The following is a 25,770-nucleotide window of genomic DNA, read 5'->3' as shown; positions in this document are numbered from 1 at the left end:
AAACATGTACTGAGTTCCTACTATATTGCCATGTACTAAGATAAAGGATAGAAATGTAGAGATGAATAAATCATATTCCATGCCTTTAAAAATTCACAAGTTAATGGATTTAAATTTAGGTCAAAATAATATTTAAGTATTTGAAATAAAAGCGTAGTTTTCCAATTTTGCTCTCCACCAAAAAAATGGTGCCATCATGACCTTGAATAATAGCCACTGAACTCATCTCTTTTGAAGTATATTATTTCTATTAAATCTCCCTAAATTGTATAGAACCTATCCAAAAGAACTTTCTCTCCTTATGACCCTTCATTTTCAGGTCAGGATAGAGTCTAAAAGAATAACCAATTCATTGTAATACCCTGATCTTAACATTCCAGGAAACATCCCAGGAAAGGCAGAGAGAGAAGCAAAGTTCAATAGCCATAGAACTGATCTCTCCACCATTATTTTCATCTGCACAGTGCACTCAAATTACTATCTTGAAAACAGTGAAAATGTGTTCAAATGGCAAGAAGGAAATAAGGGGAAAGGACAACATTCTCAAGTGTTTATAATCATAGACAGTACAAAAAATAGGTGTGGGTCAAGTTATGTGTACATGTCTGCATTTTTCTTCCAATATAGCTATAGCTCATCAGGAACAGATGTAATTTGTGCTACTAAATCGCCAACCACGGCCTTTAGTAATGTTTCTGTTCTCTTTTGTCCACTAAACAGTTTCAAGGAACACTGTTGAGTTAGTCTGGAGTTATGACTTTGGAAGCAGAAATACCTGGGTTTGAACCCCACCACCTATAGAGGTCTCAGACAAGCTATTTAACCTCTCCGATCTTCATCTACAAAAATGGCAGAAATGACAGTAGCTTCACAGATTTGTTTTAAAAAAACTATATGAAGATGCCTAACAAATTTTGGCTCTCTTAACTATTGAATCAAAAATTAATTTTTTTTAATGCAATGAATCTTCCTCATTACCATGAGAAATCACCATTTTGGGGGGCGGGGAGGGTTGAGGAAGACTGGCCCTGCACTAGCATCTGTTGCCAATCTTTCTCTTTTTCCCTTTTTCTCCCCAGAGCCCCGGTACATAGCTGTGTAGCATAGCTGTAGAGTTGTAGCTCCTCTATATGGGATGCCGCCTGAGCACGGCTTGATGAGCGGTGAGTACCTCCACACCCAGGATCCGAACTGACAAACCCAGGGCTGTTGAAGTGGAACGCGCGAACTTAACCGCTAACGCCGCTGGGCCGGTGCCAAAACTTAATTTTTAAAAAAGGAGAAAGAGGAAGAGGAGGAAAGAAAGAAAGGAGAAAAAGAATAAGTAGAGGAGGAGGAACAGGAGGAGCAGAAAGAGAAAAAGAAAAAGGAGGAAGAAGAAGACAATGGGAAGGTTTTTTAAATCACGAATGTCATCAAGCATGGAAATTGTAACCCTCTGGCTGCAAAAGCAGAACAGCTATAAAATTAAAAGAATAAAAAGAAATAACGCCATAAGCTGGTGGTTTCTTGCTGTGTATAAATGAATAAAGAATGAATTAATTTTACAAACCTAACAGGACCGAGAAAAGGGCACGGGCATGTTGAGAACAGTCCTAGAGAATGTATATATCTTCCGACAAGCCCAGCTACAGTCCCAACGCCACAACTGTCAAGGGGTGTTGAGAAGTGGTAGTAAGCCAGGCTATAGCCATTTCCAGCACTGCCTCTTCTATCAATATTTTAAATAAGGATGAGTTTATTGTTTGTAATTGATACATCAATTCAACCAATATTCACTGAATGCCTGCCCTCCAATTCTGCCCTCCAGCCCCCCAAGATTTAGAAGAGGATACATGATAATATCCATAAATAACCAAAATGCAGGAAACAATGTGATAAATATAGTGAGAAATGCAAATGAAATACAATAGAGACTCCAAGGAGGAAAGAATTACCTTCAGTGGGAATACCTTGAAAAGGCTTCAAGAAGAAAATAATATTAATTCATTCATTTGTGCATTAAGCAAATATATTTTGGCATTTTCCCATAGGCCAGATACTATTTAAGGAGTCAGAAACACATCTGTGATCAAGAAAGATGAAACGTGTACTCGACGGGAAGAAAATGGTAAACAAGCATGTACATTTATACATATATCATTTTAGATAATGACAATTGTTTTTGAGTAAATTAAAATAGGGTAATCTGAAGGAGAGCAATTTGAGGCAAGAGGAGGCAACTTCAGATAAAGTGGCCAAGAAAGACCTCTCTGAAGTTTTAGCATTTGAGCTCAGACCTGAAAACATTCTTGGCAGAGAGAAGAGGAAGTGCACAGGCCTTGAAATGGGAGGGAGCTGAGTAAGACAGAGCCTTCAGAAGAAAGCTGGAATAAAGTGAAAAGGGGAAGGGCAGGAGAAGAGCACCCAGAGAGGTCTCCAGGGGCCAGATCGCATAAGGCCTCACAGGTAACATGGAGGAATTTACATTTTATTTAAAATATATGGGAAGCTGTTGAAATGTTTCAACATTTATAGATGACGTGATTCATTTCCATTTTTACTACGGCTATTGTGTGGATAGAGGCAACATCGGCAGCATGGAGACCAGGTGGAAAGCTACTGCAGATGTTAAGTGGGATGATGGTAACGTGTTGATAGTAGCAGGGACTCAGAAATGGGCTGATGCAGACTGTATTTTGGAGTTAGAGCCAAACTTGTTTATTAAATTGTGTGAGCGTGTGTGTGTGTGTAAAATTGTTTGACTTGGCCATTCAGAATACTGGTAGAGAAAAAGGGCAACCAAAAGAGAGAAAAGTGGAAAAGAATTCATATTTATTGGTTAGCTGTTATGTCTAGGTACTTTATATGGATCATTTCAATTAATCCTCACAACAACTACAAAGGAAGATATTTTCACCCCCTCCCTTTTTTTTCTGAAGTAAAGTTAAGAAAGAAATCTGTTAAGTAAATTGCTGAAGGTCCCAGGACTATGAGAGCAGTTTCAAATCCAGGTCTAGCTGACTCAAAATCTGTGTCCTTTTCTAACCTTGTATCTCCCTGGGGCTATGAGAAAGGTGGGAGTAAAGACAAAATGGCAGAACAGGTATGCACAGGAAATCTGAAGTCTCTGTTTGACTGGAGAATGAATGTTTAAAGGGGAGTAGTAAGAAAACAAACTGGCTACGGCCTTTAACAACTGTCTCCAGCCTTTAACAACTGTCTCTTCTCCCAGAATTTCACCATAGATGCCCTGGAAAAATCTCAGCTTAAAGTATCTCTCCAGGCTCCACCTCCTAAACCCAATCACACTGTCTTATTGACTTTCACTGCCAAACCTCTGGTTGTGAGCATTTTCTGTCTATCCTATGGATCTGATATTCTAGAAGATCTCCTGCTTTCTGAGATTGCTGCAGTGGGGATAAGAACTTTGGTTCTCCTTTGCTCCACTCATAGGTAGCCCTTTAACTCCCATTCCCATCTCCCTGGAACCCCACTAGCCCCAGAGAATAACAGGGTTCCCAACCTCCTCTGAATCACATCAGAAACAGCTACCCTCACCTGTCACAGTCCTCAGCCAATTCCAGAATTCCAGGTGGGGTTTTTTAGAGCAGCTGTGATGTTCTCAGCCAGCTGATGAGGCGATACTTGAAGCTTTTCACTCTAGGTTTCCCAGCCTCATACAGGAATGTCCAAGCAGCACAAGATGGTCTCACAATGGCTAAGGAGGAGTTCTAGAGCCTTACCCCAGCACTGTACCCTGAGGCTTAGCAGAACCTTTCAGGGGAAAACCAGTGAAAGACAGCCTTCCAGACAGGTTTCGGTCAGTTGTGATGCTGTTTGGCCTAGATGTCTCCAAGCCATCCTGGACAACTTCCTGAGTTGGCCTTAGGCCAAGCTGCCTGACCCATGAGATGTGGTTTTTTCTCATCTCCACAAAAGCACCTAAAAACCACACTCTTAACCACACTTGGATTAAGAAGGATACTACTATGTAATAATAAAATGGATAAGTCCACCAAGTTTTTTATATGTACACAACATTAAATTCCTTGTGATTTGTTAAACTATAATGATTTATTTTCTAGTGTTAAACTAACTTGTTTAGTCTTGGGATAAAAACAACCTGGTCATTACATAGGTTCCTTTTTATATATTGCTGGATTGATTTGTTAATATTCCTGGAATTTTTGCGTCTAGATTTATGAGGGAAGTTTACCTATAATTTTTCTTTCTTGTATTATCTGTCAGATATTTCGTACAGGGGTTATGCTAGCCTCATGGAAAATGTTCCCTTTTTTTCTATTGCCAAGAAGTGGTTCTGTAAAATTGTGATTATTTTTCCTTGAATATTTCCTTGAATATTTCTCTCTCCTGAGAAATCATCTGGGCCTAGAGTTTTCTTCGTAGGCAGATAGTTACTATGAAGAAAACCTTTCTTTAAAATGAGAGAAATTTGGACAGGGGGAAAGAATATAGAGGCAAGGAAAAGTGTGAAGATACGAGAAGTGACCTTTCAGTAACATGACAGACTAAGTTGACACAGAAGACCCTCCCCTACAAAGCAGAAATGCTAGATAAAATAGAAAATTTCCTTTTCAAATAAATAGCCAAGCTCAAATGATAAAAATAAGGAGCGAGCTCCCAGGTACCTAAAATAAAAAGGGAACTCAAACCAGAAGTAAACCAGTTCACCATAGCAGCAAAAGAGGGTGTCAGATTCTGAAACAGGGTTTGGCAGCTAAGATTTTAATGTCCATGTGGGGACAGTTTTCATGGTATCAGCCTTTTTGGATCAGAGTACTACAATAGAGTACCTGCTTTAAAGCTGAGCCGTAGCAGTGAAACGGGGATCAGGAAAAATTCCTCACACTAACCTAGAAAATTGGCAAGAAAGCTTGCCATGTGTCCAGGTCTCTAATGGGGGGAATAAATCTCCTGAGAGAAATTGAAACCATAAGCCAGAAACATATAAGAGTTAGCAGGAGTTGTACTAACTGTACGGTGCAGGAATCCAAAGACAAAATAAATTAGCCGACAAACTAATTTTAAGACCTCAACAAGAGCAAATGCAAAACCCCTCTGTAGAAACACCAGTAGTGCACAATCCAGGGTACAGCAGACTCCCTGCTAAAGATGCCTTCACAGTCAACAATTAACAACCACACAAGAAACAATTCACAAGGAAGGAGAGTCAGCAGACCAAAGAGTTGAGAGAATTTGCACCACTCTAAGAGGTAGAAATAATACAACAATATTAAAGAGACATATGACACAAAATAAAATAGGCAGATTTGAAAAAGAACGAGATGAAACTTCTGGAAATAAAAAACTATGGCTATTGAAATTGAAAATCAATAGATGACTTAAAGAGTAGGTTAGATAGAGCTGCAGAAAACTGTAGGAAAGATTTGAGGAAATGAACCAGAATGTAGCAAAGAGAGAAAAAGAAATGGAAAATATGAAAGAAAAACAAAGAGGCTTGGAGAATAGAATGAGAAGATCCAAAATACACTTAATAGGATTTTTGAAGGGGACATTACAGAATGAGGAAAGAAAAGATTTGAAAGATAAGAATTATCCAGAACTGAATACACACTTAAGGTTTCAGGTTGGGGAGGCAAACCAGGTTCCAAGCAGAAAAACAAAAACATACCCATGCTTAGACAATAAAGAAGGAACTGCAGAAACAGGAAGGTACATAGATCATCTTAAAATAACCAGAAAGAAAAGACAGCTTACCTAAAACAGAATGACAGACTGACAGACTTCTCATCAACAGCAAAAGAAGTGACAAAACAATAAGGGGGCTAAATTAGGTACAGAATTCTATACCTAACTAAGCTACTAATCAAAAATTAAGGTGCTATACATAGATTCTCAAAAAAAGACCAAAGGGATTTCCTACTGTTGGAGGAGGTCATCAAGAGGATGTGACCGCTGGTTGACCCTCGAACTGGAGGCTCCTCACCACCTCCCCTGTTGTTGGAATGTGCGTTCAGCCCACTGTTCCTGTACTAGGAACTACTTCAAAGATGAAGCCTTGAGAGAATAATGTGTTACTGAGACCATCTAGACTGAACCCCATTAAGGTTTCTATATAAACTCAGAAGAATCTGTAGAGCAGTGTGAAGATTGTACTCGTCTTGCTGCCACCCAAGACAAGCCTCGTATGTAAGTTCCCTTGCTTATTAAAACTGCCACCTACCACTCTGGAGTCGTCTGCCTCTTTGAACTCTCCTTACCCTCTATATTCAGGGGCCAGTTGCAAATTTTACCTGGGGAACTCCTGAGCTTGTGAACCAACACCTACTTATATATAACTCTGGAAAAAATTACTAAGGATCGTAAAGAATTTAAGACAGAACTGAAAATAAACATATAAGTATCCAAAATGAAGGAGTGGGAAGCTAGAAGCAACAATGAGTAAAGAAATTAGTAAACAAGTCAAATCGAAATGAAAATTGACTATATAAACAAAATGACTCATTAGGTTTTAAAAATAAGATGGATGTAAAATACTAGTACAGGGTAGGAGAAGATGATCAGAATAAAGCATTCCAAAGCCCTTGTATTACACAGGAGCATGCACTGATTAACTTAAGTCAACTAAATTAAGAGTAATGATGAAAAGAGAGAAATGCAATGAATAATTTCCAAACTAATACAAGGGGAAAAAAGAGAATTTAAAGAAAATCAATTTAATAATAGGAAAAGAGGGGGAAGGATTAATAAAAATCACAGTAAATAGAAAACACAAAATGAGATAATAAAAATAAGTCCAAATATACAAATCATCACAATAAAAGTATCAGGGTTAAACTGGACTATTAAAAATAGTTTGAAAATAAGGGAAAGAAAAAAGACATATGAGAACTATCAACCAAATATGGAACAGCATTATTAATATCAAGCAGAATGTATCTAAAAACAAAAAGTATTATTAGAGATAAAGATGGCCATATGTCTAATGATAAAATGAACTATTCACTAGGAGCATAAAACAGTCTTGAGCTAGTATGTACCTAATAATATGTCCTTAAAGCAAAACTGAATGGAGTTACAAGGAGAAATTAACAAAACCACAATCATAATGGGAAATTTTAATATAATTTATTCAAAAATTGATAGATCAATTGGGCAATAACTAATAAAGAAATAGAATATCTTAATAACATAATTAACAAGCTTGATTTTATGGACACATATAGAACTTGGCACTCAACAATTAGAGAATTTTTTCAAGTACATACAGAATATTTACAAAAATACATCCTTTCCTTAAGAAACTATTGAGTGCCTTCCACATGCCAAGGAACCTTTAGTGTGAGGCTCTGGGGAATACAGTCATGAAAATTAAGTCTCTGCCTTCATGGAGTTTATATTAAGTGGAGGAGATAGACCTGAAATAAATAGATTCACATCATCTCTAATGTCAAGCAGTGCTAAGTCTATAAAAAGAAAAATAAAGCAGGTTAACAGGACAGAGTCATGTGGGGAGCTACATTAGACTGGGTAGTCAGGGAGGGCCTCTCTGAAGGTGTCTTTGAGCCAAGAGCCATATGAAGTCATGATGTAAGCCATGCAGGATCTGGGGAAAGAAGGAAATAGCAAGAGAAAAGGGCTCTGGAAAGGGTATGTGTCTGGCTTATAAGAATCAATAAAACGACAATACACTAAAAGTAAAGTGAATAAGGAGGTCAGAGAGGGGAGTTGGGAATAATGTGATCTGCCTTTCATTTGAAAAAGATCCTCTGGCAGCTCTGGGGAGAGTTAGCAGGGAGACCAATTAAAGCGGTTCAGGCTAGAGGAGTAAGGGTAGAGACCGTAAGTAGTGGTCAAACTAAAATCTCGAAGGTAGAGCCAAAGGAATTTGCACAGAGATTGGACATGGGCTGTGAAAGAAAGAGAGAGATGAGTCCAGGATGACTCCAAGGGTGTTGTCCCCAGCAACTGTGAGAAAATGATAGCACCTTTACTGAGATGGGGAACAGAAGAGACACACATGAGAAGGCACAGAGAGAAGAAGAGAGAAGATAGAAGAATAGAGAAGACACATGTGAGGCGGGGAGAGGTGCTGATAAATGTGAGATACCTCTTAGATGCCCCAGTAGATATTTAAGGCGGTAGGTTCCTCCTGTTCCACCTCTGCATTGGTGTTGCCTGCCTGGCCTCTCTGGCTATTCACTGTGGAAATTTCTCCAATTGCATGGAGAAGAAAACGTTCCAACTGCTTTCTCTGTTACAGAACTAATTCTACCCTCACTAATTCTACCCATCTAAAGGACTTTTACAAGCAAAATTAAACTAACGTTTGGTGAATGCCTATTATACTAAGTCCTTTCACAAATATCATCTCATTTAAATATAAATATCCCTCTTTGTGGCAGGGATTTAAAGGAGTGGGTGAGACAACTGTGCACATCTTTTCTTAGCTCCACATCCAGTGACATCGTATCAGTAGTTTGAAACTGGCAGTGGGGGAGTATTTACACCATGGAAATTGCCAAATGCTACAAATAAGGACTTCTCCCCACCCCCAGCTCCAGAGCCAACGGTTTAACATTTACCAGCACACCACTGATTATATCCTTATTTTAGACAGAAGGAAACTGAGGCTTCAGAGGTCAAATGACCTGCCCAGTTGCAGAGCCAGAACCCAGGTGTTTGACTCCACGTCAAGGGTTATTTCCCTTATAGAATCCTCTTGAGTCCTTACTTTACGTCAGACTTCGTACCATATGTTTTACGTGCCTTTTCTCCTCTAATCTTCACAACTCGGCAAAGGAAGTATGATTGGTATTCTCACTTTAATGATAAAAAGACCAAGGCTTTGAGAACTTAGTAACTTACTAATAATCAAATGTTGGTCTATTCTGATACTAGAATCCATTCACTCAAAACCTATGCCATTCCGTCTAACTCTACCAAATTTTACTCTGTCAAGATAAATCAAATCAACTGTTAATTTCTGTTGTAACGTAGAAGGGAAAAAAAGGAGTGAAGTTATCAAAGGCACAAATTAAGTCCATAAAAGGTACAATAAATATAAAAGGGGATCTCTATATTGAATGACACTTTTCCAATACTCCAGGAAAATTCCTTGAAAGAGGCAAAATTTTGAAAAATCTTTTAATTCTAGAAAAGAAAATGTCTGGCACATTCCAGGGAGACATTTCAACATACAGTGTGGCTTAGGAGAAAAGTTCAAGGCAAAAGTAGGATCATCTGATCCAGGGAGCAGTGAACACGTTCACCTTAAGAAGACCAGGGAAGACCCTCTGGGGAACATGAAACAATAGGAGGTTTTCTGTGTGCTCTGGACAAAGGGCTTTGAAGTAGAAACAATAAACTAAGCAAACAGCACACTAGATTTCACTTTGAATCTCAAAAACTGATATTCCAGATAATACAATATCTTTTTAGAATTTTGTTCTCTACTGCTTAATGAAATAATGTATTTTCTTGACCTTGTACTTGGTAAAAAAAAAATATTAAAGAACAAGATCCATCTCACATATTTATCTCTTCCCCATCACCAATCAGCCTCATTTAACCAGCCTCTCCCTGTCAGATCTTGGCAAGAACAGCTACTGAGTTGCCTGAAGCATTTTTCAGTGGCAGAGTGCCTTCCTTCTAGCCTGGGAACTTCAAGGAATTCCTCCCACCTGCTATAAAACAGGGCTTAAAGGTAAGCACTCAGAAATTTGGTGCTCATGGAAAAATTGCTCCAATTAGTATGTTTGAAGTTTCCAAGAAAAGAAACCCAGAGGTATACTAACTCAAACTATTTGGGAATCCATACATAATTCCCAGAATTCCTAGCTCTGATATAATTTTCCATTTCAAAATTAAAGTAAATGTCTCAACATCTTCAAAAAAAAATCAAACAAAGCTTTATTAAATGTTTTAAGAGTAAATGATCTACGGGCCGGCCCTGTGGCTTGGTGGTTAAGTGCGCGCGCTGCGATGCTGGCGGCCCGGGTTTGGATCCCGGGTGCGCATCGAGGCACCACTTCTCCGTTCATCCTGAGGCCGAGTCCCACATGCAGCAACTAGAAGGATGTGCAACTACGACACACAACTATCCACTGGGGCTTTGGGGGGAAAAAATAAAATAAATAAAATCTTTAAAAAAAAAAAAAAAAAAAAAAAGAGTAAATGATCTAAAGTATTAAATGCTTTAAGAGTAAAATTCACATTTTTTTTAAAATTCAAATTAAGGACTCAAATAGCACCCCAAACCTATTAGTACCTCTCTCCATAATTCCCACTGAGAACCCGATTCCTAAAAAGAGATCAGAGCTTAGAGTCCATGATACCCCCTGATGCAAACATTCTTTTATCAAAAATTTATAGAACAAACTGAATCTGTCTTGTAAAAGTTAAAGAGTTTTTTTAATGTTAATTCCAAGTGGTCTTAGTATGAATCGAATTGTGTCCCCCCAAAATTCATATGTTAAAATCCTATCCCCCAGCACCTCAGAATGTGACCTTATTTGGAAATAAGATTGTTGCAGATGTAGTCAGTTAAGATGAGGTCATACTAGAGTAGGGTGGGCCAATAATCCAGTGTGACTGGTGTCCTTCTAAAAAAGGGAAATTTGACACAGCACACAGGGAGACCTGTGAACATGACGGCAGAGATCGGTGCATCTACAAGCCAAGAAACACCAAGGATTGCCAGCAAACCACCAGAAACTAGGAGAGAGGTACGCAACAGATTCTTCCTCACAGCCCTCAGAAGGAAACAACCTTGCCAACATTTTGATTTCAGACTTCTAGCCTCCAGAACCATGAGACAATAAATTTCAGTTGTTTAAGCTACCCAGTTTGTGGTACCTTGTTACGGAAGCCCTAGCAAACGAACACAATGGTCTCTTTGCCATGCCTTCTTAGGCACATCTCCTCAATCTCACACAACTCTCAAAACAAAAGATGGTGGCAAAAAATAACTTGTAGAAAGCTATTCTTTTTCAGGAAATTTTGTACATTTTGTGAGAGTTCATATAATATAAGCCTCAGTTGTCTGCCACGTAAATAAAGATAACATCCAGCACTTAGAGTTTTTGTGAGCCTTAAATGAGATAAAGCACAGAATGTACCTAGTTCAGTGTCTGGTCCACAGTAATGACTCAAAAGAGCTGTTATTATTAGAAATAAAAATTATGCTACTAAGCCTGTGCCAACAAGACATGTGAGATAAGGTATTCCCTCGGGAGTCTCTGCCAGTCATGCTGCCCTCAGAAAGAGTTGCCAACAGCTGACTTCATCAGGCTCCAACTCTCCCAGGGCCTGAACCAGTATCTTAAATACCCAAGCCTCAGTTAGACTTTGTAACCAGCATGTCCCACCCTGCTTTATCCCACCATCATCTATGGTCACAGCCCCAAATGTCAACAATTCCTCTTCTCTCTTTCTCTCATCCTCTCTGTTTCCTCTCACCTAACCCATTCCTTCACCATCTCATGCCCTCACAAATCCTGTGACCTTCCAAACCATCGTCCCGCTCTCCATCTACCTCCCACTTGAGCTGAAACAGCATTCTTCATTGATGGCACCACCTCCCCGACAGCCCTCCCCAGTGGGGTCTGCTCATTCTCCAACACCCCAGATACACCAGGGTCAGGAGGTGGGTCAGCATTTTATCCACTCCCAGTCTGTGATTTTTCTACCTTCAGAGAGAATACCTGCCATTTTGAGGCGCATATCACATATGACACCCTCTAACCCCCTTCATCACTGTCAACTGCCATCTGGAGACTTGTCAATAATTCTTACTAAATAAAAATTTGATGCCTGACTCACTGTCTTCCTCACCATTTTAAGCTCTGTTCTTATCTGGGTTACTTTAACATCCATGTTCAACTCTGCAGACTCAAGTCCTTGATCTCAATCCCACGATCTTCATTCTGGTTTAACTTTCTTTTCTATCCAAGCTAAATTCTACAATCAAGCACTCTGGCTATTTTTACCAATAATCTCAACTCCCTTGTTATATTGTCCTTTACACGCAAAATCTCAATTCTTCTCAGTCCAGTACACCCAGATTGGACCCTATGATCAGTCCCTTCAGTCTCTCTCATCAATATCCTTCTCAACCACATCCTATTCCTTTAGTCACACGTGCTCAACAAAATCCCAGTCCTGGATCAAACCAGTGGTCAGCCTTAGCAGTTATGTCCAGGCTGCTGAGAGCTACTAGAGAAAATCACACAGCTAGGCCGTGTTCAAGCATTACAAATTCATCTCCTGAACCACAGCTCATCCTGGGAAACCATCTATGTGTCCATAGTTACCTTCTACCTCCAAAATTCCACTATTCTTCTAAAATCCCTTACTTACCCTTCTAGCACTTCCCTCCTCCCATCAAATGACTCTCTTTTCTGTTCCTTTGAGAAAAAGAGTCCATCAGACAGGAAGTCACCCAACATGCTGCATCCCCATTGACCACCCTGCCCATGACTGTGCCTGTCTATGGTGTGCTTCTCTCCTATCACACTCAACCAAAGGTCTTCTTCTGCCAACAACCAATCCCTCTACTTTGCATCCCATCTCCTCTTGCTTCCTCAAAGACCTGGTTTCATAAATTATCTGTTCTCTCTTTGGCATTTTCCATCCCTTCTACTCTCTTAACTCTTTTCCAGCAGTACTTAAACATTCTCTCCTCTCTCCCATCTTAAAAAAATGTTCTTTCTCAACTCTAAGTCCCATTAACTAATGTCCATTGAGAATGTACTGCATGCAAGGGATTGTGCTAAGTTTTAGACATCTATTATTTCAATCCTCACATCAACCTTATAGAGTAGATAATAGTATCCCCCGTTACTAAAACTGAAGCACAAAGAAGGTAAGATTATCCAACCAGTAATTGGGAGAGCCAGCTTCCAACCCAGGCATGAGACTCCAGAGCCTATGCTTTTAACCACAATGTTGTTTCATGAAAGAAACATACCGTATTCACTAGCTCCATTTTCTTACCATCATTTCGGCCTCCTGGCTCCACAACTGTAATTAAACTGTCCATTTTAGCCTTCAGTTTAGCTTTTATTTTCAGTAACCTTATAAATGGACAGAGTTGACAACGTCTGCTTAAAACTAACAACTTTTTAAATTTCCAAATGCTGCTCATTTCTGTTTATCTTCCTATTTACGTGGACTCTTCCTAGAATCCTTTATGAACTTCCCTTCTCACTGTCTTTTAAATGCTTGCATTCTCCATAGTTCTGTCTGGGCTTTCTTCTTTTCTGTCTACATACTCTCCTTGGATGATCTCATTTATTCCGATGGCTTCAGCCCTCATCTATATAAGTTTCAAGTAGACACAACAGTTACTTGGTACTATTCACACTAACATTGGCAGTTGGAAATGCTGAGGGGTGATACCTGGAGACTGACAGGCCATCCAAACAGATCCACACACAGGAGACATTTACTTTGATAAATTCACCATCAACCAAGGTCTGGCTCTCAGACTTGCAACCTCAGAAAATTTAACTTGACACTGTCAGAATATTTAAAAGATTAGAGACTGACGCATAAAACCGGTGTGCCAAAATATGAGTTACCAATGAGGAATATAACTGTCTGCTGAATCTGATGTATGGGCCAGTCTGACCAGAGCATTCTCTTCCCATAAAGAAAGTGCATGAGGTTAAATTATTAGGAGGCTGTTTGGTGAGCATGCAACCAAAACAAGGAGAATTAACAGTATGATCCAAATATGTAATGACATCATTACATATTTATAACGATAAACAGTCTATCACCACAGTTGGAGTGTTGCTTATGGGTGGACTGGTTATTTAAATGTAGAATGAGCTAACACTCTGAACCCTAGATAGACCTTGGCAAAAAACCAAACAATTCAATTAAAAAATGGGCAGAGGACCTGAATAGACATCTTTCCAAAGAAGATATACAGATGGTCAACAGGTACATGAAAATATGCTCAACATCACTAATCATCAGGGAAATGCAAATCAAAACCACAATGAGATATTGCCTCATACCTGTTAGAATGACTATTATAAAAGAGACAAAAAATAACAAGTATTGGCAAGGATGTGGAGAAAAGGGAATCTTTGTGCACTGTTGGTGGGTGTAAATTGGTGCAGGCCCCATGGAAAACAGTATGGAGGTTCTTCAAAAAATTAAAAATAGAACTACCATATGATCCAGCAATTCCACTTCTGAGTATATAGCTGAAGAAAACAAAAACACTACAAAAAGATATCTGCACCCCCAGGTTCATTGCAGCATTATTTACAATAGCCAAGATACGGAAACAACCTAAGTGGCCGTCAACGGATGAATGGATAAAGAAAATGTAGTGTATACATTTATACAATGGAATATTATTCAGCCATAAAAAGAAGGAAATCTTGGGGCCGGCCCTGTGGCTCAAGCAGTTAAGTGTACGCGCTCCGCTGCAGCGGCCCGGGATTCGCCGGTTCGGATCCTGGGCGCGCACCGACGCACTGCTTGGCAAGCCATGCTGTGGCAGCGTCCCATATAAAGTGGAGGAAGACGGGCATGGATGTTAGCCCAGGGCCAGTCTTCCTCAGCCAAAAAGGAGAAGGATTGGCAGATGTTAGCACAGGGCTGATCTTCCTCACAAAAAAAAAAGAAGGAAATCTTGCTATTTGTGGCAACATGGATGGACCTTGAGAGCATTATGCTGAGTGAAATAAGTCAGACATAAAAAAACAAATACTATATGATCTTACTTATATGTCGAATCTAAAAATAAAACCGAGCCCATAGGTATACAGGATAGATTGGTAGCTGCCAGAGGTGGGGAGAAGGGGGTTGACAAAATGGGTAAAGGAAGTCAAAAGGTACAAACTTCCATTTATAAAATAAATAAGTCATGGGGATGTAATGTATGGCATAGTGACTACAGTCAAGACTGTATTGCATATTTGAAAGTTGCTAAGACAGTAAATCTTAAAAGTTCTCCTCACAAGAAAAAAAAATTTTGTAACATGAATAGTGATGGATATTAACTAGACTTATTGTGGTGATCATTTCACAGTACATACAAATATCAAATCATTATGTTGTACATCTGAAACTAATATAATGTTATATGTCAATTATACCTCAAAAAAAAGAAGAACTTCGTTGTACAATGCCTAAGTCTATTTCCGTGACTCTCTTCTACATTGGTGACCCCCCAAACTTTTGGATATTTTATTTGAACACGTTAATGTATAAGGAGCTTACTATCAAGACTACCAGCCTGAAAGTAACAGTATCTCTCAAAGCTAACTTTACTTATCTTTTCTCTTCCATTGTATGGCTGATTTCATATTTTAACCTACAGAAGGCAATCATATTTCCCTTTTTTCCATGTTCTAAGGGCCACGTCTAGTCCACTGGACTTTCTTAATAGCTCAGAAATATATATCCTTCTCCCTATACCCAAGTTACCTCAATATTTCCCCCTGAATTGCTATCATGGCCTCAGATTTCATCTCTCAGCTCTCAGGACTGCCTGCTCCAATCCATCCAGCAAAGAGATAAAGATCTAAAATGAATATCCAATCATGTCACTCCTCACTTATAATCCTTCCAGGCTCTTGATAGCTTTTAGGATGAAATCTAAACTCCTTAATATTTTGATTAAACTGCTTTTACTCATGCACTTTCTTCAGGTTTCAGCCCAGGCCACACTTCTTCCAGAAAAACTTTGCTGATCATCACTCTCTTGAATTTGGAATCACGGGCACTGGTCTGGGCTCACACAGCTTCCCATGCTTCTTTCCACTATAAAATGTATCACAGTATATAATACTGTTATTTCTCTTGCCCTTCTCCCCACAGACTGTTCACTTCTTATAACCTATGCTTCATTATCTTTGAATCAAAAGCACCTAGCATAGAGCCAGCCCCAGTCGCATAGTGTTTAAGTTCAGCACACTCTGCTTCAGAAGCCTGGGGTTCAGTTCCCAGGTACGGACCTATACCACTCATCTATCAGTGGCCATGTTGTGGCGGCGGCTCACATACAAAAAGAGGAAGATTGGCAACAGATGTTAGCTCAGAGTGAATCTTCCTCAGCAAAAATAAAAAAGCACCTAGCATAGTCTCTGACAAATAGTAAGTCTATTATTGACTGATGAGTGAGTGAATAAGTGAATGAATCAATGAATACAATGGCTTATCTTTGGATTTTTAAATTCTCTTGCTGTTTGCCCAGTTATGAAGCAGTGGTCTAGGGCTCAAGGAGACAGTATAGGAAAGTCTACATGCCTCACAAACACTGAGTATATTACAATGGTACCACACTTGAACTGGTTTGAATTGTCCTTTGCCTATAGGTTGATTAGTAGCCAAGTCATCAAGTAGATATTTCTTCTATTTAATTTTTTAGTCTTATTGTATAAATGTTCTACTATTTTTCTCAATAACTGGCTTCTCTCCAGTACCTACTAGATCCGACAAATGTGAGCCATTCAATAACTAAGAGCAACACCATTGATTCAATAGTACTTTTAAAGGACTTTCACAGTTTTATTTAACCATGATAACATCCAGAAAGGAGGGAAAGTTGATATCATTACACCCTACACTTGATACAACATCCCTCCATTTTTAAATTTTTCCTATTCTCCATAGAGATGGGGAATTCTCATGGAGATTTATCAGAAAAGACAAAACCAAGGTTGAGAATCCCTGTAGACTTGTGAGAACCACTTACAATGTGGATCTTTTATTTGTACAGAGCTCCTTAGAAATTCATCTATTTGTGGTGACACTCCTTCAGTAAGTCCAGTTAAAATTGGAAGGTAGGCAGATTGTCTTATGGCATGGAACTGAGGGATTCCACACTGCATAGAAATCCCCCCCAAATTCACCTGCTATACAAACATTCAATGACTACCCAAGACTCAGCATTATCTGGGTCATAAGGATCCTTCCATTTCATATTCAAGCTTGGGTGGGAAATATATATCACCAAAAAGGCCTAATAGCAAATTATTATGTTGTTTAGTTTTATTCTTCTAATTATTATTATTTTAGAAGTAAAATCACAGACATGAAAGGTAAGATTGAAATACCCAGAGAAACCATCAGTTCTTGTTTCCAGCATTCATTCATTCACAAAACATTTTTCAGTTGGCGGGCCTGAGATAAATGGAGCTGTCCCTGCTTAACGTCTCATGAGAGAGAAAGGAGGTAAGCAGAGTTATAAAGACCATTGAGAATGGTTATTGTTTGTTTGACCAGAGACAAACCTTAAGCAAAACCAAATTCTGATTTACCAATAATCAACTAGAAGGCTGTTCCTCAACTTAACAACAACAACAACAAACCTTCATTCTGTGGGAGTCATAGACGATTCTGTTAAATAGAAGCATCCCTAATGCATTTAACATATTTATCAAAGTTTGGCCCTTATACTATGGGAGAGAGTTTTCACTGTGCACAGCAAAACGTCTCTACATATCCTCAAAAAACACCCAGTGACATGGGATCCACTCTCAGGTTAAAATATTCAATAATCTGGCCGGCTCTGTGGCTTGGTGGTTAAGTGCGCGCGCTCTGATGCTGGCGGCCCGGGTTCGGATCCCGGGAGCGCCCGGAGGCACCACTTCTCCGTCCAATGCGAGGCCGAGTCCCGCGTACAGCAACTAGAAGGATGTGAACCTATGACATACAACTGTCTACTGGGGCTTTGGGGGGAAAAAGCTGAATAAATAAAATCTTTAAAAAAAAAAAAAAAAAAAAATATTCAATAATCTGAGGAAAGAAAGTTATCATTGTCCAATAAAAATCTCTCACTCTTAAATTTTAGTTCATTTCCTTTAGTTGGATTTCTCTTGGACTTAAAAGACCAATCCTTTTCCTCATGAAAACCCTTCTTCCTGTAGGATGTGCTAGAGGCAAAGGGAGCCTAATACCTTCTTGGCTCGTTTCCCTCTACATATTGAAACCGAAAACATTCCATTTGAACTTTAGTCCATATAAATTTGCATAGGTTTTCAAGGTCTGAATGTGCAACATTTTCCTTGTAAAAATCTTTTTATTCATTATGGTTTCACGTAATTTTGCTATTGCTCTGAAAAATATTCTAAGAGAATCTTTTCAAAAAAGAAGCCCTGGAGTGTTTTCTTAACACTGTGTAGGTCCTACAGAACCATACAAAGTCATTGAGGGCTCAGGTTTTATTACAATGATACTCTTAAGCACAGAGGCATGTAAGGCTGATATTTCTCCCAATGAATCAAGTCTTTGCTACTTTGAGTTTCTTTGCAGTCACTTATTTTTCACTATATTATGATCATTAAAATTATGGACTTTGATAATAACCTACCAATGCATAAATTTTATAGATAGAGAAATAGAAGTCTGGCAAGGTTAAATGATTTGCTTAAGTGATAAGAATAAGGAAGAGAACAGAAATCTTCTGTTCCAAATTGGATGTTCTTTCTAGTACAGTACATTTGCATTTTGTAAAATACTGGTTGAATCATTTATCAAAACTAGTTTCAATTTTAGCTTCATGAACAAAGCAGCCATTCCAGTACTTGGAAACGACAAGATAATTCCAAAGATTTCTAGTTCCTTTTCTCTCCATTCTCTTTTGAATTCTCTCCAAACAGGTTTTCACTCCCATCATTTCACTACTCTCGTTGAGTCACCGATGACTTCCACATTGCTAAATTCATTAGCCAATTCTCAGTCTTCCTCTTAATTAACCAATTAGTGCTTCTTCCTTAAAATGCTTTCTTCTCTTGACTTCTAGGATAATATACTCTTCTCCTCCCTCTCTGACTTCCACTTCTCAGGCTACTTTGCTGGTTTATCCTCATCTCTCTGCTAAACATTGGAGTGTCCCAGGGCTGGGTCTTCAGACTTTTACTATTATTATTACCATTTAATCAGGCCCTTAGTGGTCCCGTCTAGCCTCACAGCCCTCAATACCATCCATATGTATGCCTTGGGATCTCAAATTTATATCTCTGACCCAGACCTCACCAGTTAATCTCTAAACTCATCTATCCAACCACCTTCTAAACTCATCTATCCAACCACCTTCAACTTGGGCACCAAAAGCCATCTCAAACTTAAACACAGCCAAAAATAAAAGCCTCATCCTCTCACTCTTTCACAAATCTGCTTCCTGTTCATTCTTCTCCATCTCAGTAAACGGCTATGCTACGCTTCTATTCGCTCAAGTCAAGTCCTCAGAAGCTGTCTTGTCTTCTGTCTTTTTTTCTCACACATCCAGTCCACCATTAAATCATTTTGGTTTCATCTTCAAAACACACACAGAATCCAAACATTTCTCAAAACTTCCACAGCTACCAACTTCACCCAAGGTATACATACCATTTTCTTCTGCTGGAATGATGCAGTAGTCTTCTATCCCCCCTGTTTCTGCCCTTGCTCCACTTTAGACTATTCTCACACAAGAGTCAGAATGATTACATGGATGCATAAGTCAGATCATGTCACTGCTCTGTTCAAAATCCTAACGTGGCTCTCCATCTCACTTAGAGAAAAGCCAAAGTCACAGTGGCCGACCAGCCCTTTCGTGATGCGGCCCCATTATCTTTCTGACCTCACCTCCTAATTTCTCCTTATTGCTCACTGTGCTCCAGATACACTAGTCTTTTCACAGTTTCTTGAACATGTCAAGATGTTCTCACCATGTTCAAGAGCATTTCATTTATTATTACTCTGCCTGCAAACTCTTTCCTCAGATATCCTCGTTGCTCCCTCCCTCATCTCCTTCAAGTCTTTGTTCAAACGTGATCTTTTCAACTGGGGGCTTCCCTGACCACCAGAATGAAAATGTCAACACTCTCAACCCACTTCAAACTCTGCATGCCCTTTTTCTGCTCATTTTCTCCAGAGCAGTTATCACTAACAAACACACCACATGTATTTCAATTATTTTCTTTATTACCTGTGTCCCCCAGTAGACTGTAAGCTCCATGAGTACAGGAGCTTTAGTCTGTTTTACGCCCTTTTATATTCCCAGTGTCTGAAGCAGTGCCTGAAACATAATAGGTAAGTGAATGAATAAACGAATAATGAATATAGACTGACATAAGATATCCTGGGGAAAAGTAGAGACGTAATTGTGAAAGAGAAGAGAATTTCCTTTATATAAAGTGACTCCTTAAAACACTCTACCCCATTCTCTTTCCTCTGTCTCCGGTACCTACCTTATACAGAGGAGGAGAAAAGGAAGACTGGATGATAAAAGGAGCTGTAGTCAGAGACTATCAGCTCTCCCCAAAGCCGTGTTGTGAGGAAGACAGAAATACAGTTTTAGTATTGTAAAAAGCACAGCAAAAATTAATATGTAAGGATCAACAAGTTCAATAATAAACTAGTGTTGATGAGGATGTGAAGAAATCAGAAGCCTCATACACTGCCGGGGGGGATGTAAAATGATGCAGCTGCCTTGGAAAACAGTCTGGCGGTTCCTCAAACAACTAAACATAGAGCTACCATGACCCAGCAGTTCTACTCCTAGGAATATACTCAAGAGGAATGAACACATATGCTCTTTTGTGTTCTGAGCACCCAATTTCAATGTGAAAGTGGGGGTTTCCCCACACCTCCTACAAGCATTTCTCAGACACCAGAAGTGTGTCTGAGAATTCAGCTCAATTCTGATGCCTGTCTACCCAGAGATAGCACCAGATTCCACAGGTTAAAGGTTCAGTTCTACAAGACTGCCCCTCTACCCCCAGTTCAGACACCAGTTGCAAGCCCAGGTTGTTAACCTGTGCTTCTGACTGACCAGCTACAGACAGAAGCTCCCACAACCCCCTCCTTGTACTTCAGATGCCAGATACGAGTCCAGGTTGTTACCTGTACTTCTGACCAAGCAGCTATAAATCAGAGGTTCCCAAGTCCCCCTCCTTGGGTTCGATTCATTTGCTAGAGCAGCTCAAAAACCTCAGGAAACCCGTTTACTCACTAGATTACCGGTTTATTATAAAAAGATATAACTCAGGAACAGCCAGATGGAAGAGATGCATAGAGCAAGAGGTGAGGAGCTTCTATGCTTCTCTCAGAGCATGCCTTCTCCCCAAACATTCATGTGTACACCAACTCAAAAGCTCTCCAAACCTTGTCCTTTCAGATTTTTATGGAGGCTTCATTACAAAGGCATGATGATTGATTAAATCATTGGCCACTGGCAATCGATTCAACCTCTAGCCCCTCTGCCCTCACTGGAGGTCCGGATAGGATTGAAAGCTCCAACCCCCTAACCACAAGGTTGGGTCTCCTGGCAACCAGTCTCCATCCTTAAGTAGGGTCCAAGAGTCAACTAATTAACATAACAAAAGACATCTTCATGGCTCTCATCATTTAGGAAATTTCAAGGGTTTTAGGAGCTCTATGCCAGAAACAGGGACAAAGACCAAATATATATTTCTTATTATAAATCACAATATCACATATGTCCACACAGAAACTTGTACACAAATGTTTATAGAAGCATTATTCATAACAGCCAAAAAGTGGAAACAACCCAAATATCCACTATGGGTTAATAGATAATCAAAATGATTATCAATAGATAATCAATAATATCCATACAATGGAATATTATTTGGCCATAAAAAGGAATAGAGTACTAATATATGCTATAACATGGATGAATCGTGACAACATTATGCAAAGTGAAAGAAACCAGTCAAAAAAGACCACATATTACATGATTCCATTCACATGAAAGTCAACAAGAAAATCTATAGAGACAGAAAATAAATTAGTGATGGTTTAGGGCTGGGAGGAGGATGATAGAGGGATAGGAGAGTGATAACTAAAAGGTATGGGGTTTCTCTTTGAAGTGATGAAAATGTTCCAAAATTGTGGTGATGGTGGCACTTACCTGTGAATACGCTAAAAACCATTGAATTGTACATTTTAAATGAATGATTGTATGGTGAGTGAATAACATCTTAATAAAGCTGTTAAAAAATTAATACATTAAATGTGATTATGGAAGTGGAAAACCCACTTTAAACATAGTTAGCATCAAAAGGTTGGCTGGACTCTCCATGACTCCAGTCCTCTCTGGTTCTTCCCCCTACCATGGGTGTGTTGTTGGTCTTCCAACACTGGCTTCCTACATGCACATTTTCTGAATGATTTTATCACGTCCTTGTCAACTTGTTAGACTTCTTCCCCTTGTATATCTATGTTTTCCATGCATTTTAATTTTTACCCCTACCTGCAAATACACACCTTGGCCCAAACTGTAATGCAGTGGTCCAAAGCAATCATCTGCAAAGACCTAAAGGTTTTTGTCAAATGCTTAGATTATATCCCAGATAATATCCATTATTTCGTCTAGCTAAATGCAATAGCAGATGTCAAAGGGCTTTGAAAAGCTGCAAGTAGTCAACATTATTAATATAATGATTATATTAAATTCCACACATTATTTCCCTCCATGTCAGCTGTATCACCCAACCATAGGAATATGTGTTAGGAACTATGAAAAACAACCACATGTAAAACAGTCATAAAATGTCACAGTAAGAAGTGACCTTAGAGATGCTCAAATCCAATTCTCTCATTTTATAGGTGAGGAAACAGATTAAAAAAGATAAATTGACTTTTTTAATGTCCCTTAGTAAGACAGCCAATCCCCCATTCAAGGTCCCTTCTGTCATTCCACGCTCCTCACCAATCAGAAGTACAAACGAATCAAAAATGCTTAATGATTATACACATACACAGAAAATGTCAGGCAAAGGTAATACTACAATTCATTAAAGTGAATTAGTAAACTAAATTAAAGGTTATTAGTATGTTTTAACTTCTCTTTTCCTCTTTATCTTCAAAAATACTTTAAATTGTCTTAAATAACCAACACCAACACGTGGCCACGTCTCTCTACTGTGAGTCACAATGGAAACAGAATTAACAGTTTGCTGAATTATACATTCAATTAATTTTATGGAACCAATATAATCATTTTCTCATATTATTTAATTCATAAGAGCTTTAACTCATTAGTCATCTGTTATTAGCATGCCAACTTTCCCTCCCTTTGAATCCTGATTGCTAAACTTAGGAGAGTCAACTACACCACACTTTCCCATTTGGTAACAATTGGAAGGCAGCACACCACAATATAATTTGCTCCAATAATTTTTCATATCACATCAAAATATCATGATGATCGTTTCCATTTACGACTTGAGGCAATTTTTCTGTTCTGTTTGCAGCAACATCATTTCATAAGAGTTTTTTGGAGAAAAGCAGATTGTGGTGTTAATTAGAGAAAACAATTTTCACTTTTTTAGCCAACTTCAGATTCATCCTTATGGAAGAAACATATTTAGTCTATTCCAAAATAACAAAAGTCTTGAACTGCATCACAACTGGCACCCTATTTAATAAATTGAAACATTATAACACATGAGGTGTCTTAATAAGACAACGAACACAGTAAACGGCCGTTCAATTCTTTATTCAGATATAAAGGCCATTTCGTGTTTAATCAATGTAGAAATTACTACTTATATGCATATCCCAGAAGAGTAGGATAGGTTATTGTTTTCATCATTTGAAGAACAAAAAATCCCAGAAAGTTCTAGTTCCCTCTGAATTTCTCCCCATGCCACTTTTTAAAAAAATAGCTGAAACCTGCCACATTTAATACCTTGAAATAATTTGAACTCATATACCTTTGTGAAATGCACAAGGAAAGAATTTAAGATTCTCAATATCAAGCTCTCATTGTGAAGAGGTTGTGTCAAGGTCTTCTAGTGAATAGAGAGAATTTCAATAAAAAGTGGGAGAACAGTAGGGGAGGACTTTTAAGAAACCACTGCTTTATTTCTTCAACTGGGCAGCAACTTGTGCTAATGAAACTCAGGTGGATGTCAGACAGCAAGCCCCAGGGTTCCCCCTGCAATGCTACCCTCAGCAATGACAATGAGGGCTCCTATGAGCCTCCCAGAAAGGTGACACTTTAAAGAGAAACTGAAAAAAGTAAATAGGATCATATTACAGTGAGCAGCTGAAACTCATGGCTTAAGGGCAAAAAATAAAATTATTTTGCTTCAACTACCTTTAAAGAGTACCGACATACCAAATTACACGCATTTCTCCTGGATGAGACATGGACATAATGTGAATCTGTGAATCTAAGCAATGATGACCCAGTGCAAAAATGAATAGATTCAGTTAAGAAATGAATGGCTTCTCTCTCATTTTCATTTCTTCAGTTCCACTAGCAGTTATTACTTACAAGCTTCCTTGTGTTTCATACAACAGGTTTTTTCCCTTCTTAGCTGCGAGTTATCCAGAGTATGCTCTCATCCTAGATGTTAGCTATTGCTGCTGAATACCCATGTCCCAATCTGCCTTCATAATTAAACTTTCTCTAGCTCTAAAATAATAATAATAAAAAAAGTCAATTAACTGATTTTGATGTCTTTGCTCTGGTTCTGGTTTTCATAATTCCACATTTCCAGGTTTGGGGACCACTGTACAAGCACCCTAAAGAAGCCATCGACTTCATGGCTGAGGCTGCAGTAGGTATCAGAGAGCAAACCCAGATGCCAGTGAGCAGTTCTTTGTTACACTGTATCCAGCCACATAAAAAAAATGGTTTTGAAACTTCCTGACACCGACACAATTTCACAGCATAAGAAATAATGTAATCATAAGAAATAACAAACACAAAGAATAAATATTTCCCTTACCTGGATCATGGAAAGGCACCAAAGCAAAGTTGAAAAGAGGTCTCTTTGGTCTTTTCAAAGACGTCTCCAAAATTTTGGAAGCCCCTTCGATAACCTGAACTAAATCATCATACATGGAACCAGTCACATCAAACACAAAAGCCAAGGTGGAGGCCCCCTCGGGAATTTCCTCAGCCCTGATCTCGGACTGGGAGTTTGCATCTTGGGCTAGGGAGGAATAAAGAAGGGCAAACAGGAATACTGTGTGGACGTCCCAGGAAATCATTTTCCTTTTCTTTTTTTTTTTTTTTTTTCCTGAGCGCCTAGCCCTCCTCAACAGGCAGCGGGTTTCCTCTCAGAGCAACTCATTAGACTCTTGAAATCTCTTGGAACCAGCAAAAAGTTTGGAGCTGAGAATCAGATGGGAACAAGCACCAAACCCGAATCCCTGCAGGGGCTAGGCAGGCAGAGATGCGGTAGCTTTTGTCCGGACGCAGCTTCCTCCTGGACTGCTCTGTGGCCGCAGGTTGGGGGCAGCGTGTCGCCGAGTGCGGGCAGCGCGCCCGGCCCATGCCCCGGGGGCCGCTCTGAGCCCTGCGGTGCCGCCGGAGTCCCGCCGCCCTCCCGCCGCCGCCGCCGCTCTCCGCCGGGCCAGCCACTGAGGCTCCCAACTTTCCACTGTTCGCCGCTCGGCAGCGCGGAGGGGAAGCCTGGCTCGGCCTCGCCTCCTGATTGGCCGGCTGCAATCTCCCCGGCCCCCCCCCCGCCCCCCAGGGCGACGTCTCTCTCGACTGATTGTGGGGTCAATTCAGTACCGGGGGAGCGCCCCCAGCATCGGCTCCGCTCCCACCCGCACTGTTCCTAACCTACCAAACCCCAGTGTAAACAATGGCTTTCCAGAGTGAGTGGCAAAGATCCACACTGAAGGACACCACACTAACCAGCACAAAGGGGATTTTATTTCTCTCCTGTGTGCATCGCTGCTGCAGACACCTCTTTCATAATTCCCTCGAGAAGCCAAGACGCCCCAGCCCAGCCTCCCCGTCCCTCAGCCCACAACTCAGCCCAGCCAGGAGGGGGAGCTGGAAACTTCTCCCGGCTGGGCTGCAGCCAC

The 25,770-nt window shown here is 39.7% G+C and overlaps 1 protein-coding gene across 4 annotated transcripts in view; it reads right to left on the bottom strand.

The window, feature by feature from the left end:
• Positions 1–25,270, bottom strand: part of HMCN1 (hemicentin 1) — a 465,592-nt gene extending 440,322 nt beyond the window's left edge. For 3 of the 4 annotated variants that reach the window (XM_004424923.3, XM_087439001.1, XM_087438994.1), the window contains exon 1: positions 24,678–25,269. In XM_004424923.3, the coding sequence (XP_004424980.2) occupies positions 24,678–24,942 (265 nt within the window). In that variant the 5' untranslated portion in view covers positions 24,943–25,269. Of the gene's footprint in view, positions 1–24,677 lie in introns of all 4 variants that reach the window. The other variant, XM_087439017.1, reaches the window with a different exon arrangement.
• Between the last annotated feature and the right edge of the window lie 500 nt (positions 25,271–25,770).

The sequence above is a fragment of the Ceratotherium simum genome, chromosome 2, assembly GCF_057802395.1.
Source record: "Ceratotherium simum simum isolate JZ-2026a chromosome 2, ASM5780239v1, whole genome shotgun sequence".
Taxonomy (NCBI): domain Eukaryota; kingdom Metazoa; phylum Chordata; class Mammalia; order Perissodactyla; family Rhinocerotidae; genus Ceratotherium; species Ceratotherium simum.
Note: the sequence above shows the minus strand (reverse complement) of the source record. Positions and strands in the feature narration are given on the sequence as shown.